Source organism: Telopea speciosissima, chromosome 11, assembly GCF_018873765.1.
Source record: "Telopea speciosissima isolate NSW1024214 ecotype Mountain lineage chromosome 11, Tspe_v1, whole genome shotgun sequence".
NCBI lineage: Eukaryota > Viridiplantae > Streptophyta > Magnoliopsida > Proteales > Proteaceae > Telopea > Telopea speciosissima.
The window spans coordinates 6,626,362-6,642,831 of record NC_057926.1 but is presented as its reverse complement, the minus strand read 5'-3'; the positions used below and the strand labels follow the sequence as shown (position 1 = coordinate 6,642,831).

Sequence of the window (16,470 nt, the reverse complement as noted above, 5' to 3'; positions counted from 1 at the left end):
GTTATCACCCAGATATCAATATCGATCACCTTCAAAACAATGCAGTATCGGCCGTATTGGATAATCCGATACCGATACCTCAAACCATGATCTCTAGTTAGCTACACTTCATCGATCATCCTTATAAATATAAAGCCTTCCTCAAGTACTACAGTTGTAGCCTATTCATTCATGAGTATTACTCTCTAAGTAGTACTTCCATAACTTGTGTCTTGTGATCTCAGGTCAGTTCTTTTGAATAAGTGAAATACATCAAAACCACTCATAAAGAAGTCTTATTCTTTCTTCTATTATCTTTCTCTTATGGAGTATTACTAGCCTTTCTGAATGGTTTAAGGAATATTAATTCCAGGATCGCTATACATTTGTTGAGAGAGAGATGAAGATTTCTATGGTGGTTCAGATACTGCAGCTTCTTCTGCTTCGCTCTTTGCTTTTGGCAGAAGGTTTGAATTCACAGCTTCTTTTGTAAATGTGTAAAAGAAAATAGATTTAGTTAACACCCCAGTTGATATTTATCTTGTACAACTCTTGAGCTCTATCCATGATTGTCAAGGTAGCTAGGCTGGTTTATGGCTTGCACTATTTTAAGAAGATAGAGGGCGGGCCTTGGTGCACTGGTAAGGTTGCTCCATTGCATGATCAAGTGGTCACTGGTTCAAGTCTAGAAACAGCCTCTCGGTGAAAGCAGGGATAAGGCTGCGTACATTATGACCCTTCCCAAATCCTGCAGTGACGGGACCCTCGTGCACCAGATACGCCCGTTTTTACATTTTAAGAGGGTCGAATTAAAGGTGCCAATTTTGAACCGAAATTAGAACCAATTGATAAAATCCAGACCGACCAATCCATAAGTAATTGGCTCAGTTTTGATTTGTTACGAAATTAATAATTGGGTTTGGTTCAATTTGGAGCTAATACACTGGTGAATCCAGATCGACGAACCACAAAAAAATCAAACCAAACCGAAACCATTAATGAAATTGAACAACCGATTTTAGACCTTCAAATTTGCTTCTGTAAATTTTATTTTTTTTTGGGAATTGGAAGCATTTATATATTTTTAGTTTAAGGGGTGGGGAAGGTAATAGCCAGGAGACTCGAACTTGAAACCTCCTGGTGAGCATGGGCATGAAGCGCACCATAGTGCACCAATTACGCTAGGCAACTGCTGTAAATATTTTAAGACTGATGATAACCCAAGTCCAAATCCAAATCAGAGCTGATCCAGACCAACAAGATTCAAAATTTTCAAAACTGGTCTTACGTGACAATTGGTCAGATCTAAGGGTGTTAAATGGTTCAGTTCCAGTGTAAATGGTTCGATTTGATTCAGTGCGATTTGTTTAGGTAAAACCAAAATCGAACATGTTGAAACCGAAACCGTTTATATATCATTTTAAACGATTTTATAAAATTTTAAATTTTTATTTATTCAAATGACTCCTTTCCATTACAAGTCTTTTACTTTTTTGTTGAAATGGATGTATGAGTTATATACTTATATGTTTTCTTTAAATAATTATTTATTTGTAACATTACATATTTACACAATATTTATTAATAGTTAATTATTGTCATTACATATTATTAATATTTGTTTCGATTTAAATGGTTTACTATAGTTAAACCATTTAACTAAGTGGTCTTAATTTTTAAACCAAAACCAAACCATTTATTAAACAAGTTCACAGTTTCGGTGTAAACAGCTCGGTTCGGTTTCGGAAACAGTTTTAGTTTGATTTTGACACTCTGAATCAAATCCACAACATATAGCTCTGATTGTAGATCCAAATCTAAATTAGCTGTTTCTGAAGGAGTTTGTCCATCTTAATTTGGAATCTCAATCTGAGCCTGTGCACTTCTGTTTTAAATTTGAAGAGGCTTTAAATCAGATTAGGATCAAATCTGAAACCTGGGCATCTTGGAGTTCTAGAGCAGCTGATTACTATTTCTCTACCAAATTTCATTTAATCATATTTCCTTTCAAATGATCTGAAACTGTTGTTGGTTGACATAGGGAATGAAATTGATGCCTCTATCTATGACTACTCTGCAAGCATAGAGGTAAGTTTTTTTTTTTTTTTTTTTTTTTTTTTTTTTTGAGGTCCTGCTCTGTGTAACTATTTAGACTGTTACCATTTCAATTTTTGTCTTTCTTTGCATTTGTGACGAGGGGCAGTAATGGTATTAAACATCATAATTAAAATTTTCTTCATTGTATAATATAGTCAGATTACATAATAAACTCTAATAAGAATAAGGGTTTTTTTTTATTTTCTTCTTTTGGAAAAAGATACAATGCATAGTATAATGATAACAATAAGAGACATGTCCATTCCTAGAAAAAGCACCAGAAGGGACTAATCAGCAGGATAAGGACTCCATAAACAAAGAATCCAGCCAATGAATTAGCAGATCTCAGTCATCCTCCAGAGAAAGAGAAATTCCCTCAGGAACAAAGAGAGATCTAGACCTTCTTACAAGAGAAATAAACCAATATTATGTAGGCCTATTATATTCAACAAAATCAAACAATATTTAACAAAAAAAAAAAATGTAACAAATGAGATCGAACAACGATAATTAATAATGTACAATGATATGTAATTCTGGAGTTTCTGCCTCACCCAACAGATGGCTAACATGATCGAAGGGCCATAATAGTATCATTTCAAAGACTAGAGCAGAAACAAAGTATTTTTAAAAGTTACCATTTGTGAGGAGTTACCATAGAGCAGGTCACAGCACTTCCTACCCAGGAAATGTGGGGGACTTGGGTCTAGCCTGCCCTCACTTCATATCATCAGTTAAGTTACATAACAGATCATAGCATATCCAACATAAGAAATGTGGGGACTCTGGCTCAGCCTGGTTTAATTTACTGATTTCTAATAATCCTATGATCAATTCAGATTTCTAACTGTGTAATCTTCATGATACACCTGGAAATAGATTTTGCCAAAAGACTAACCACCTAATTCATATCTTACTTCAATCGGTTAAAATGAATGAGAATATTATGCATCAACCTTAGAATCATCTACTGAATGAAGTCAAGGAATGAGCACCAGCTAATGAAATATTCTAACATTATTAAGCCATGCAATATACATCCATCACGCTACAAGACAGCATTTCAGTCTGAAGAAAATTATTTTACATTTTCAAGAGTATGCTTTGAGTTATCAGAGAAAATTAGAGAAGTTTCAGTGAAAATCTGGGATTTCTGAGTGGAATTTTATGTCAAAGCCAAACTGAAGGCCTTGATTGATGGTTGAGAATTTTTATTTTTATTTTTATCTTATGGGTAACCCTTGATTTTTGAGTTTGTATGCTTCACAACATAGCAAAGTAATTATTCACCAGATCCTTAAATGAAATCATCTAGGCATGCAAACTTGGATCATAAATATATTACAAACAATATTTAATAGGATACGAAACTTGACAGGAAGTGTACTACAAACTATTAAGGATTGGACAAGAACTTTTTAATTGATATATTATTTCATATTGATTTTCTCTTGTTTTCAGTGTTTGGATAAAGCCCAGAAACCACAGTACGGGGGAGGTTTGATTCTCAATCCTGAATTTAGTGATGGCTTACAAGGATGGACTGTTTTTGGAAATGGGAATATAGAGTTGAGGACATCCAAGCAAGGAAACCAGTTCATTGTTGCATACAATAGAACTAAACCACATGATAGCTTCTCACAAATGGTACATTTGAAAGAAGGAACCTTCTACACTTTTTCAGGTAATTCTTCAGTCTTAACTGATACTTATGATCATTGCATCTTACAAGTTGATACCAAAAGTCACAAGCTGTTCTCAATTAATCCAGTAGAACAGTCCAGTTGAGCTTTGTCAACCCATGCAAGCTCAACTCAGGTTGAGAAGCACCCAAGAGGGACTCAACCTGAATCCAAACCATTAGGAGTGACTGACCTGAAATAGAGATGGGCTCATTTGCAACTTACTCCAGGATGAATGGCAGAAGAGTCATTTCTGAAACATCAAATCCAAGTGTAAGGTACACAACAATGGAAAAGATGGCATTTGTAGAAATATGGACCCCCATGAAAATCATTGTGGGTTCCGTATCTTCTTTATCCCTCTTCAAGTTGATGCATGTAGACATGTAGTTATTAGTTTCCTGATGTGTTCTTCATGCATCTGTCTGCCCAAGGATTTAGTATATACACTTTCATATTTCAGCAATTTGAAATCTCATGGCTTTTTCAGCTTGGGTACAAATTAAAGGAGGTAATGAGTCGATGGTGGTAGCTGCACTCAAAACTTCACAAGATCAAAACATGGTAGTTGGGGCTGTGGCAGCTCAGTATGGCTGCTGGTCTATGCTCAAAGGAGGCCTGGCTGTAAATTTCTCTGGACCAACTGAGCTTTTCTTTCAGGTCAGATGTACTTAAGAAGTTTTGATCTTGTATACCATTTTTTAGTTTCAGAATATGAGAAGACACCATAATCAGAAAACTCTCTATATTTAAATGGAAATCAATTTTGTCAGACCAACAAATATTTCGTAAATGCTAGCTTATATCACCTATCTTAATTAGATTAACAGAAGGAAAATAAAAGGCATGGATGTTTAATGCTTCATATAATCAAATATTTTTTTTATAGATCATTCACCTACATTAACATTTTCCATAATCAACTTTTACAGAGCAGAAAAACAGTCATTGAGATATGGGCAGATAATATTTCTCTACAACCATTTAGTAAAGATCAATGGCAAAAGCAGCAATCAGAAAGCATTGAGAAGGTAATTCAAAAGGTCTTTTAAAATTAACATTATAAAATCGGAAATTTCCATGTGATTCACAATAACACAAAAGTGACTAATCTACACAGATTCGTAAGAGGAAGGTGCGATTCCATGTATCTGACAAAGAAGGAAAGATGATCCATAGTGCAACAGTCTCAATGGAGAGCTTAAGGCCTCAATTCCCACTTGGGTGTGGCACTTCTGAGGCCATCCTCGGAAACAAGGCTTATCAAGACTGGTTTACTTCCCGGTTCACTGCTACAACTTTTGACAATGAAATGAAGTGGTACAGCACTGAAATCAACTTTGGGAAAGAGAACTACTCAATCCCAGATGCCATGTTAGACTTTTTCAAAGAGCATAGGATCTCTGTGAGAGGTCATAACATCTTCTGGGATGACCCAAGGTTCCAACCAGATTGGTTGAAATCCCTACCTCCAGAAGAGTTGAAAGTCGCTGCACTAAACAGATTGAATTCAGTGGTATCAAGATACTCTGGTCAACTTATTGCATGGGATGTCATGAACGAGAATCTGCACTTTTCCTACTTCGAAGATAAACTTGGGCCAAATGCCTCGGCATATTTCTTCCAGAGAGTTCAGCAGCTAGATCCGAAGACAGCTCTTTTCATGAATGAGTATAATACATTGGAACATGCAAAAGATTTAAACTCTACCCCAGCTATGTACTTGCAAAAGCTTAGGCAGATTAAGTCATTCCCTGGCAACAAAGGACTGTTGGAAGCAATTGGACTCGAATCCCATTTCGATGAACCCGATATCCCTTATATGAGAGCTTGTTTGGATACTCTCGGTGCTACCCAATTACCAATTTGGCTCACAGAATTGGATGTTATAAGAGGCCCAAATCAGGTACGATCACTGCTCCCTTTATCTCATTGTAAGATATATTATTTTCCAAAATTCAACTTTGTTACTGATGCAGGGAAATTGACAAACAAATAGTAATGCAACCCAAATAATAGAAAGCTACGGCAGGAAATAGGCTAGGCTGGATATCTGAAAACAAGGCTATGGCCAATAGAGTCTAATTCTAGGGTACTGAAATCGGGTTTCTTTTTCTTTGATGAATAAGTAAAGTTTCAATATTGGAGAAAAATAAAAACGAAGGCCAGAAGCAAAATATGATGGTTAGTAGTTGCAAGATGAGTCTGGTGGGTTAAGATAGGGAATTAACATGACACGGGCCCAATCTGAACCTGCCCCTTAATATTTCGTGATGGTGGGCTTGACCTGCTCAAATACTGCTTTAAGAAATGTAATGATGACTGTATAACAAAAATAAAATAAGCATAATTTTATTATCAATGGGATATATGATAATCTGGTAATTGGGTGCGCTCAGGCAAATACGGGTTTGGTGGATTAGTGTAGGCTCAGAGGAAGTTTAACAGCCCATCAGATCCAGACCATATACCTGAAACCAACCCATTTATATAGTATGCAGGTTACCATTACCACGGGTATAAGAGATTATAATGGTTTTCTTTCTTCCATTTAGTTTTTTCTCTCAATCACCTATAATGGCTGATGACAAGCCTCTAATATGAAACTAATGATGTAGAAAACGAAGTAATAAACATATAAAATGAATGCCCTGGGTAAGGCTGCATACATTTGACCTTCCCCGGACCCTGCTAAACGCGGGAGCCTTGTGCACTGGGTACGGCCTTTTTTTATAAAATGAATGCCACATGTTAGAAACGAGTCTAGTCCCCCCCTCTTGGGAATCATAGTAATGGTAGAACTGAAATTATAAGAAATTAGAACAAAACTGACGATCAATTTACTGAAAAAGTTGCATAAAATCATGTAAGCAGAATTTACACACACACACAGATAGATATATATATATATATATATGAGAGACCATTCTCTGTGGTGGAGCATGGCCCCTGTGTGCGTGCGGGGGCCAATGAGGGGGCGCAGAAGCATCTTGGGGGTGGAATTTCTGCCTTTCACAGAGGGCGGAGCGGTCATTTTGCCCTCCCAACCCTCTACAGTGTCTGGGCATAGGCGACACACTCCCCCACAGAGAACTTTTCTCGTATATATCAGCTCAAAAAGAATATAATTTACTGATAAGAGCGAAAACAACAATAGCAAGTACAGAAAGTATAAAAGCTAGGCTATACAAGTACAGACTATGTATAATGAATCTCCAAGATACTATTTCACATTTTCAGAAAAGACCACCAATGATCACCAAGCTCCCTAAGATTGACACATTCAAAATCTCCAAAGGAAGATACCCAATCTGATAGATATCGACCAGTATCTGTACAAAGTTCTTAGATAAAGCTACACGCTCTCACAAAGAGCTACTTTAATGGGAAAAGCACCCAAAACATCATCTAACTGAACAAAATAGACATAGTTCTACAAATCTCACAATCCCGTTAAGTTCTGATTGCAGGTAAAATCAAACTACTCCGCAGCATTAGTTCATCATAAAGTTGCTTGGAACACAAAAGAATTTAATTTGGTTTCTTGCAATAAAATTACTTTGCCATATCTCCCTGATATAATTCTGACCAGGTCTCTGCTAAAGGTGACCAAGGCCTCTAACATTCCAGGTTGAAGAAAGAAAAGAAACAGGTGAGTGTTCACCATGAACAACATCTAGGTACAACGATAAACCATAAGAGAACAGTTCTCTCATAGACCTAGAAGACCATTCCAATTTTATTGAAAATACAAAAATTAAGAAAAAGAACTGATACAAACTTGCTTATACTCACAGCCAGGCTTATTCCTATTTTGATTTCTTACATCAAAATCTATTTGACCAATTAATTCCTATTTTGATTCAAATTACAACAATTATAATTCCAAATGAAATAAAAACACTCATAAATCGAACATAATTCCAAATCCTAAACCAACTATGACTCAAAACTGAAACCAACAGTGGCAACAATCTTGTACTAATTTCTGGGGGTGTTGTTCAAGGTTTTAATTAGATTTATGCGAGGGATGGATAATTAGGATTCATCCATGCAAGAAACTAGGATCCAATAATTTGGCTTGCTTGCTTTTCTAATTAGTTGGCTTGAGTGGAATTCCTCGGCCACTTCAGAATATGAGACCAATTTCATTGGTCACTTTTCTAGAAGACTGCACAGAGATGCTCTGATGCAGTACAAGGCTACTGTAGGAGGAAGAAGAACCAGGCTAACTGATTTTCGGCCTGGGTTCTTGTTCTGTTTTGTAGAGGGGGCTTCGGCGCAATGGCAAGGTTGCTCTATTGCAATCTGGTGGTCGTGGGTTGGAATTAGGAAACAGCCTCTATGTAAAACAGGGGTAAGGCTGCATACGTATGCCCCTCCCCAGACCCTGCAGTAGCGGGAGCCTCGAACACTGGGTAGGCCCTTTTTTGTTCTGGTTCTGTTTTGTACCAGGTTCTGGTATTAGACCAGAACTCATGCGTGGGTGTGATGGTGTGAGCCATAGATGCTACTAGAAAATATTTATACGCTGCTAGAATATTCTGTAGAGGCTATGTTAGCAAGTTTCTATTTTGTGTTAGGAGTTGTTTGTAATATAAGTTAACAGATCTTTAGTAGTTCCTATATAGTAGTTGTCGTTTTGGAGACTTTCTATTATGTTGTTATTTAGTTGTCAAGGAGATCACTACATGGTGAGTTTCCTATTTTGAATGTAGCAATCACTTTTATAAATCAAGAGGAGGGGCATGTTGCCCACGATTTTGATGAACAACATTATGCTCAGCTCTCTTTGAGTTCTTGCTGCTGTTATGATTCAGTTGCAGACCTTAGGTGGTAAGTCCTATGGTTGGTTGGTGGTGAAACTGACCTAAGCTTGGTGGTGGTACCATGTCATATCCTCTACCCTTCTTCCATCTTTTTCTCTCTCACAGAGTTTCCCTTACAGTTCTATCGATTCCATCAGCCTTCTCAATCCTACCATTGTCATCTTAGGTAATATTCTTCTTATGTTCTCTTTATTTTTCATAACATACCATTCTGTTAACCATTATTTCTCCAGGTTTTATTCTCTGTTTTCCCTTTTACTATGATTTCTGGTTTGCCCTATTATATCAGTAACTTTTTCTTAATGTTTCTCTTAATCTAGCCATTGGATACGCTTCAATTTCTGATATAATCTTCTCCTCCCTCTTCACTGAAATCGACCAGGAATTCTGTAGTAATCTGATTAGTAGATTGGGAGTTATGGATTATTCTTTGACTTACTAATTCTGTCTTTTATCAGTTTCTATTTACTGTTGGTGTTTGTTTCTTTTAATCCAACCATTGGTTGGCCTTGATATATTTAGCACCTAGTCTATCCATTAGGACCTCCATTCAGTCCAAGTTTCAGCCTCATCAGTTGTCGGAATTGAGATATCTATTCTGTCCAAGTTTCTGCCATACACTATCAGTTTTGTTTCACTGTGATTCTGATTTTTCTAGAAGGTTTTCTGGTACTGTCTTTTCAGCCTAGCAAACCTCATCATGCCCCAATACTACTTTGCAGCACTGCAGCACATATCAAGCAGAGACTGATAAATAAACAGAAGTGGTAAATTAAAGTTGCTGAACATTGGGAATTGGGAGACATCATTCATTATCATGGTCAATAGGTATTCAACAGACAACTAAAGACAATACTTTACCATAAACACGAGGATGAGTTCTCTTGAAATGATGGTGGTTAATGTACAACATGCCACAGCTGCCTATACGTAGCAACAAAAGCAAGTTAAAGCTGCACAGTGGGACAGTGCTTAATCCATTCTGTACAAATCTAGTTGATAGGATTCTTTGTCCTTGTCGTTTAAATAATTTCCCTTATAAATGTAGCCAGACATTGTTAGACTGGTCTAGGATTCTCTTTGAACCTTCAAGATTATCCCATGGCTAATACAGTAGTCTATTCTGTCTTATTCTAACTAAAGAATTCAAGGATCAAGTTTTCCATTTTTCAAGTTGATTAAATAGGCTTCAACAGAACTAGTCATACCACCAATATATGCAAACTAAATTATTCCCCTTAATAATGTTTACATCCTTCTACAAGATAGCTCTCTTGCTAAATAGTTTGTCTTCATCTTTGATGCAATAGATTATATTTTATCTTGATGGCCCTTCTATGTGGCAGGCTAGATACTTGGAAGAGATAATGAGAGAGGCGTATTCTCATCCTTCGGTCCAAGGGATCATAGTCTGGGCAGGATGGAAGCCCACAGGTTGTAGTAGGATGTGTTTAACAGATAACAGTTTCAAGAATTTGCCAACAGGTGATGTTGTTGACAAGTTGATCCAAGAGTGGAGTACCAACGGCTTGCAGGGTACTACAGACATCGATGGAATATATGAACACTCAGTTTTCCTAGGAGAGTACCTTGTAAGAGTCACAAACGCAAAAAACACTACCTCACTTAAACAGACATTGAAGGTGACAAGGGAGTGCTCTGAAGCGCTAGATGTGTGGATTGCAATAAGAGAATAGGCCACTGCATCAATCTAGTATAAGCAACAGCTTGTATGGAGCAATAAGAGTTAAACTTGGGAACTGAACCCGTGTTCAACCCATGCTATACTAATTTGGTCATTTAGGAGTTTGGTTTGTTTTTATGCCCTTAAAAAATTTACTCTGTTAAGATTAAAGTATATTGTTAGTTGTGTTTGAGATAGTATTTATTTTAATGAGCAATGCTAAGAAAACCAGCCTTAGTTCTGACACCTGACTACCAGAACGTCGTAGATGTGTGAAAGCCAATGGGAAGTAGTTCTGCCAGAATATGAGGCCTAGGGGTCCTTTCCCTAGCATTATGAATGTGCATAGATGCCTTTGTGACTCTTTCCCAGTGCGCCTGTTTGCACTAACTCTTGCCTTTGGAAGTTCCACACACACAGAGAGAGAGAGAGGGAGAGAGAGGTCACACATTATTGGCCCCTAGGCCTCATTCCACTTCCCCAGTCACCCCCCTTATCAGGGATGTTCTTAGAAGAAAACCACCCACAAATTAATTGAACTACATTAGTGAGGTGGTTTAGTAAACTACGTACATTGTTAGGATGTTATGAGTGTGGGACCATAGATGAGCAAGGAAACACAAGCAGAAGTCAAGCAAGAAGAGGAGAGCAGTAGAAAGGGAAAAAATAAATGAACTCATTCTTTCAGTTTCTAGTTCAAATTAGGATCTCTAAACTACTTGCACCATAGCTACTCTGTGTTAGATCTGGCAATTTCTATTTAGATCTGTTTGAATCTCCAACTCCCCACAAGCTATTGCCATGATGACCCATAAATATGACAAACGAAGCTTTTCCTGCACAAATCCCTTTTATCTTTCTTGCTGAACTTAAGTCTTGATGGGAGTCTCCTGAAATTAGGATAAGCTGCTTGCATTCTTTCTGTGATCCTTACACTATTTTTATTTTTGAATCTATGACCTGCCTCATCCTCACCAAGTGAAGACAAGTGTGCTTAATCTGCACAATCTTGGATAGCCAAATTATAAAAGAGGCTCATTCGTGCGTGATGTTTCTATAATTTTGTCTCAACCTTACTTCCTTGCTACATGCAAGCCGCTTCCTAGCCCGAATGCAGGCCTGAGTCTCCTGACATTTCCAACATCCCCGTTCCCTACTGCTATTGTCAATGGTTTAGGAACCTACTTTCTTACAGTAGTTGCATGAGATTTACTTTCTTAGCATAAACCATAGGAATCAGATGCACCGGAATTTCTTCAAACGTCCTATGCTGGCAAATGCTTCTGAAGCTAACTAACATTGAAGTTGACAAGAAGGACATGATTTTCACAACAATTGCACTTCATTTAGCCATTTTCCACCATATCCCAATCAAGGATCGAGATCTCGGTTTCGGACCTGGTTTAGATCAGGCAAACCGAGAGGTGCCAGATCTCGTTTCGAGGTTTTGACACTGGGCCTCCCTGCATTTAAACCCCGGGTCGAAACTTGGGTTTTGACCATGGGTTTCATTTCGGCTAGGCCGGAAATCAAGACAACTCGGAGATTTCGGTCAGCTTCGACCGAGATTTAGTTCCATGAACCCAACCCAGAGTACACTTCAGTGCACTCAGTAGCCTTACCATTGCCCAACTTTCGAAGCATATTCAATGGCAGTAGCAGTCACCACGCAAAAACATAAAGCGGGTTCTCAAAACTACATCTATGTTCACTAACACCTTTGGCATCAACATTCAACACTGACATCTGGGACTCCAGAAGAATTCAAATAAAAAGTTGGGGGCTGGTAGACATGCTAGCAAGCACCATAATGTTAGAGACCTCCATCTTTACATTGAAGAAATACATGATTGGATGTATCAATCTGGAATTGCCACCTCTAAGCTTCCTAATGTGACTTCTACTCCGCTTTAAGTGGTGATTTTAATCTAAAGAAAGGACTAATATTATTTCGCTCAGCAGTCACCCATGCCTCAATTATTCCTAAAAAAATCCATATCAAGACCTGAGTCAGGGATAGTAACTAATACTAGAAAAATATCAGTGTGTTTCTATTAGTATCAAGAACAAGAGAAAAACGATCATAAACTACTGCAGAGTATAGATACCATAATGATTGCATCCCGATGAAGTTCTGAATTTATCAACGATTTTAAGAAAATACTTTTGAGTAGTCAATATAAGGCTTATTTATCAAAAAAAAACAAAACAAAACAAAAGAAAAAAACAGTGTCATCAATCAAAGGCTACAATAAGAATAGCCTCATAGCCTGAGTCATATGTCCCTCTTAAATTAAGCCACTAAATACACAAATTTTGACATATGCATCACAATTGTATCTATGAAAGCATATAAGACACGCGTTAACTTGTTTATGCATTTTACATTTTAAAGTGAACATGAATCACTCTCATCAGCTAAAGCAAGAAGTCTCAAATTATCACCTTAATAGATGGTGAAGCTTCATCACTAGACAGAGAATCACATATGGTTTTTGTAAACTTGGTACCACTTCTGTAGGGAAATCATATTAGTTGACAATGTGTATGAGAGCTCAATAAAAATATTGTGTGTGTAAATTATTGAAACATCGGAATGGGAAGGAATTACCTCCATTCAGATTACACTTCTTATATAGAATCTCTAGGAATAGCTTTCTTTGGGAGCTTAAATGACGATGCTAAACTTTTCTGTCCCCTGAAGCCAGAAAAGAGAAATACAACTGAGCTAAATAGAAAATAAAAAGTGAGGGAAAAAAGATAGGACACTCAACCTAACAACAAAGCCTTCGAACATGAACTTCTTTCCCCCTTTTGATAAGCAACAACAGAGACTGTGAATGCTGAGATGGATGTAGTAAAACTAGAAAAGATAAAACAAGGAATGAACACATTAGAAGCAATTCGGGTGTTCACTGTACCATACTGTATCAGAAAGAATGCATTGGATGGATGCCCGGCGATCAAAAAGATTCGACCAAAACCGGGAATACATTTGAGAGAGAAAGAGAGAAGGATTAGTTCATGTCTGAGTTAGAAGCTCCAATATATGATAAGTTGAGCAAATGTCATTTGAGGTGGCAAAGAAATGTGCAATGGAGATCTCTGAATGCATCAAAAGGAGAAGCAATATGATTCATACTGGAGAAATTAAAAGAACAAGAGGCAGGTCTCCAGCTCAATAAAAGCATTTTCAATATAAATAATTGAAAAACATCAAAATAATTAAAAACTACCTCCATTCATATTCCACCACTTGTACAGAATCAGGTGATGACCCTAAACTTCTGCCTCCTGAAGCCTGAAAAAGAAGTCTAACTGAGTAAAATAAAAAAGAAGTTAAAATATAAATAAAAAAGAAAGGAAGGAGAATAGAAAAACAATGATTCCTTCCCAATATACACTTTTTTCCTTTCTTTCCTTCAATAAGCAACAGTAGGGAATTAATTCAAATATCATACAAAGACCAACTCACATTAACAAGTACAACAACTTCAAGGAAAATTAAGAAATAGCTTGTAGATTTGTTAAATGATCCGGAGAAAGGAAGGAGAAATAAGAAGAAATGGATTGAAGAGGAAAAATCAAGAATTTGGGAATAGAGCACTGGAATTCTGGAAACTTGTACTTGTCTTCCCGAGTTTCTGGACTATCTCCTTTGCAGAAAAATGAGAACAGAACAAGAGGTGAGGATGCTCCCATATTCACACTAAAGAGAACGAAGTTTTGAAATCCAGTGATACAGGACTGACAACTAAAAGAAGAAGTAGAATCACAGATAACTGAAGCAATAGATTAACACAGATATGAATTAAGCAATTGGATTATGACTTAAAACCAAAAGACAAAACGAAACCTTTGGTTTTCAAATAGGAAATATCCATATGTTAGATGCTTAGTAATCTCAAGTATTGCTGTAACTAATATTCTAGTTAACAAATAAGAGTGCTGCAAAATAATACTTGTACTTAGCCATAACATGTTCCTGTGCATCTCTTCACTACTAAAGGCCTTAAAAAAAAAATTTTAATGCCCACCATAAAGAATGTAAAGAGATTGAGGCAAAACAGCTCAATTTACAAAACTAGGTCATTGCTCTTCAAGGTAATCATATAAAACTGCTCAATATCCCATACCTTTAGCCCACAAATGATCTTCTACCAAAAATCTGTACACGTACAGTTTCCTCCTCTGAAAGTGTGGAAACGCGATCTATCTCTTACAACAATTTCTTTATGGAAAACTAGTGAAATAGCTTTCATAGAAGAATGACAATCCTCACATATCCTTAGATTTTTCACTATCCGAATTGGGGTCTGTGCTTCAGTATTTAGCAGTCCAAAAGCCACAGCCAACTTCTCACTGTGCCAAGATAAAGCTTGCTCTTTCTCCTCCTCAATCAAATCAAACAGCACTTGCTTTGTGTTAGGAACATAGCCTCCATAAATGGTTATGATTTTCAGCACCTCATTTAACTTGTCATGTATCTCCTCAATTTGGGGATGCAGCCTGTCAGCAGCAAGGAATTCATGCATAACACCATGAATCTCAATCCAACTACAACCAGGGCGGAATTCATATCCTCCCATGTTCATTGCATTCCTCAATCCGGTGACCTTGTCCCATTGGCCAAGAGATGCATACAAATTTGAAAGAAGTACATAACCTTCACCTTGACTACTAGAATCCAATTGAGCAATGTGATCTAAGATTCGCTCCCCAAAATTAACATTACCATGGATTCTACAAGCACTTAGCAATGCCCTCCAGATCACAGCATCAGGCTCTATAGGCATCCTCTTGACAACTTCAAATGCCCTTTCCAACTTTCCTGCACGACCAAGGAGGTCTATCAAACACCCATAATGCTCAATCTTTGGCACAATTCCCCACAAGCGTTCCATGTTATAAAAGATAAAGCAACCATCCTCTACTAGACCAGAATGGCTACATCCAATCAAAACGCCAAGAAGCGAGATGTTATCTGGGTTAATACCTTCTGCTAACATTTGAAAGAAAACCTGAAGAGAATCCTTACCAAGACCATGCATTGAAAGCCCTGAGATTAAGCTTGTCCACGTGAGGACATCTCTTTTGGACATTCTACTAAAAATTAGATAGGCAGAGTCTATCCTCCCGCATTTTGCATACATATCAATTAGAGCAGTTGAAATATTGGAACTCTGTGGCACTCCATGCTTGTCTATGTAAACATGAACCCACTTTCCTTGGTCTAAAGCTCCAAGATGAGCACAGGCCGACAAAACACAGACAAGAATGGCTTCATTAGGCTTGACCTTATCATCAGACAACATCTCATTGAAATGCCGAAGTGCATCATTGTACCGACCACTTCCAACATATCCAGCAATAATAACAGCCCAAGAAACATCATTCCGTTCAGGCATCTTATCAAACAACTTATGAGCCGTAACCAAATTTCCAGTGTTAGCATATCCACGAACAAGACTAGTCCAAGTAACCACATCTCTCTTAGGCATTTCATCGAAGACTCTATGGGCATCTTGTATCTTTCTGAATATTGTATACATGTTAACTAATGAATTGCCAACATAAATATTAGATTCGCACCCATATTTTATAACTAACCCATGAACATTTTTACCATAAGCTACCATAGTTGGATTGCGTGAACAGGCAGTGATCACAAAGGTGAAGGTGTATTTGTCCGGGATTTCCAACATAGGTCTGCCAATTGCAAGCATCTGATGGAAGACATTGAAAGACTCTTGGGAATTGGGTATCTTGGAGTATGCTTGGATCATGAGGTTGCATAGGAAAGTTGATGAGGAAGGACAAGAATAATTAACAAACAAGAATCGTGCATAGCTTAGATTGTTAGTGGAGATACAAGAGCAAAGGAGGGCTCCAAGTAGAGATTTGTTCTGAGACAAGGCATTTGTGATGACTTGGGCATGTATTTGATTGAGTTGTGACAGTGTCAAGCAGTGCTTCAGTAGTTGAAAAATTATTCTTGGATTAGGGACGAAGAACAAAGTTTGATTGGTAGATAATGAATGGATAAACTGGGGAATTGGAATGTTAAAAGGCTTGGGAACTGTAACGAGACCCTTCGTCTCGAATATGTAAGAGATCAGACGCATTAGTACAGTAGTTTAATGAAAATCATAAAACTTGAGATTATTTTCAGACTGGACATACGAAAGGGAGAAGGGAG

At 37.4% G+C, this 16,470-nt stretch overlaps 2 protein-coding genes and 1 long non-coding RNA gene across 4 annotated transcripts; 1 reads left to right on the top strand and 2 right to left on the bottom strand.

Annotated features, from left to right (window-relative positions):
* The first annotated feature begins 325 nt into the window (after window positions 1–325).
* LOC122645566 (endo-1,4-beta-xylanase 4-like) lies at window positions 326–10,386 on the top strand. The gene is made up of 7 exons (XM_043838872.1): window positions 326–441; window positions 2,019–2,067; window positions 3,538–3,760; window positions 4,249–4,418; window positions 4,691–4,789; window positions 4,879–5,664; window positions 9,934–10,386. The coding sequence occupies exons 1-7, from the start codon at window positions 380–382 to the stop codon at window positions 10,282–10,284; spliced, it is 1,740 nt and encodes a 579-aa protein (XP_043694807.1). The 5' UTR covers window positions 326–379; the 3' UTR covers window positions 10,285–10,386.
* On the bottom strand, window positions 8,762–9,279 carry LOC122645567. The gene is made up of 2 exons (XR_006330480.1): window positions 9,057–9,279; window positions 8,762–8,974 (listed from the first exon to the last, which is right to left on the bottom strand). It is a non-coding gene; the product is annotated as an uncharacterized LOC122645567 (long non-coding RNA).
* Window positions 10,387–13,510: 3,124 nt separating the features above from the next.
* On the bottom strand, window positions 13,511–16,470 carry LOC122644684 (pentatricopeptide repeat-containing protein At1g08070, chloroplastic-like). 2 transcript variants are annotated; one of them, XM_043838077.1, is made up of 2 exons: window positions 14,408–16,470; window positions 13,511–13,572 (listed from the first exon to the last, which is right to left on the bottom strand). In XM_043838077.1, the coding sequence occupies exon 1, from the start codon at window positions 16,394–16,396 to the stop codon at window positions 14,429–14,431; it is 1,968 nt and encodes a 655-aa protein (XP_043694012.1). In that variant the 5' UTR covers window positions 16,397–16,470; the 3' UTR covers window positions 13,511–13,572; window positions 14,408–14,428. The 2 variants fall into 2 exon arrangements, with proteins under 2 accessions (XP_043694012.1, XP_043694013.1); XM_043838078.1 differs by lacking the exon at window positions 13,511–13,572 and having other exon boundaries at window positions 14,296–15,102; window positions 15,310–16,470.

Bases quoted from the DNA above. Each gene is read 5' to 3' on its own strand.
- LOC122645566 (XM_043838872.1), top strand. From the start codon at position 380: ATGAAGATTTCTATGGTGGTTCAGATACTGCAGCTTCTTCTGCTTCGC. The intron at 3,761-4,248 runs GTAATTCTTCAG...TGGCTTTTTCAG, and splicing joins AACCTTCTACACTTTTTCAG to CTTGGGTACAAATTAAAGGA. The intron at 5,665-9,933 runs GTACGATCACTG...TCTATGTGGCAG, and splicing joins TTATAAGAGGCCCAAATCAG to GCTAGATACTTGGAAGAGAT.
- LOC122644684 (XM_043838077.1), bottom strand. From the start codon at position 16,396: ATGCGTCTGATCTCTTACATATTCGAGACGAAGGGTCTCGTTACAGTT.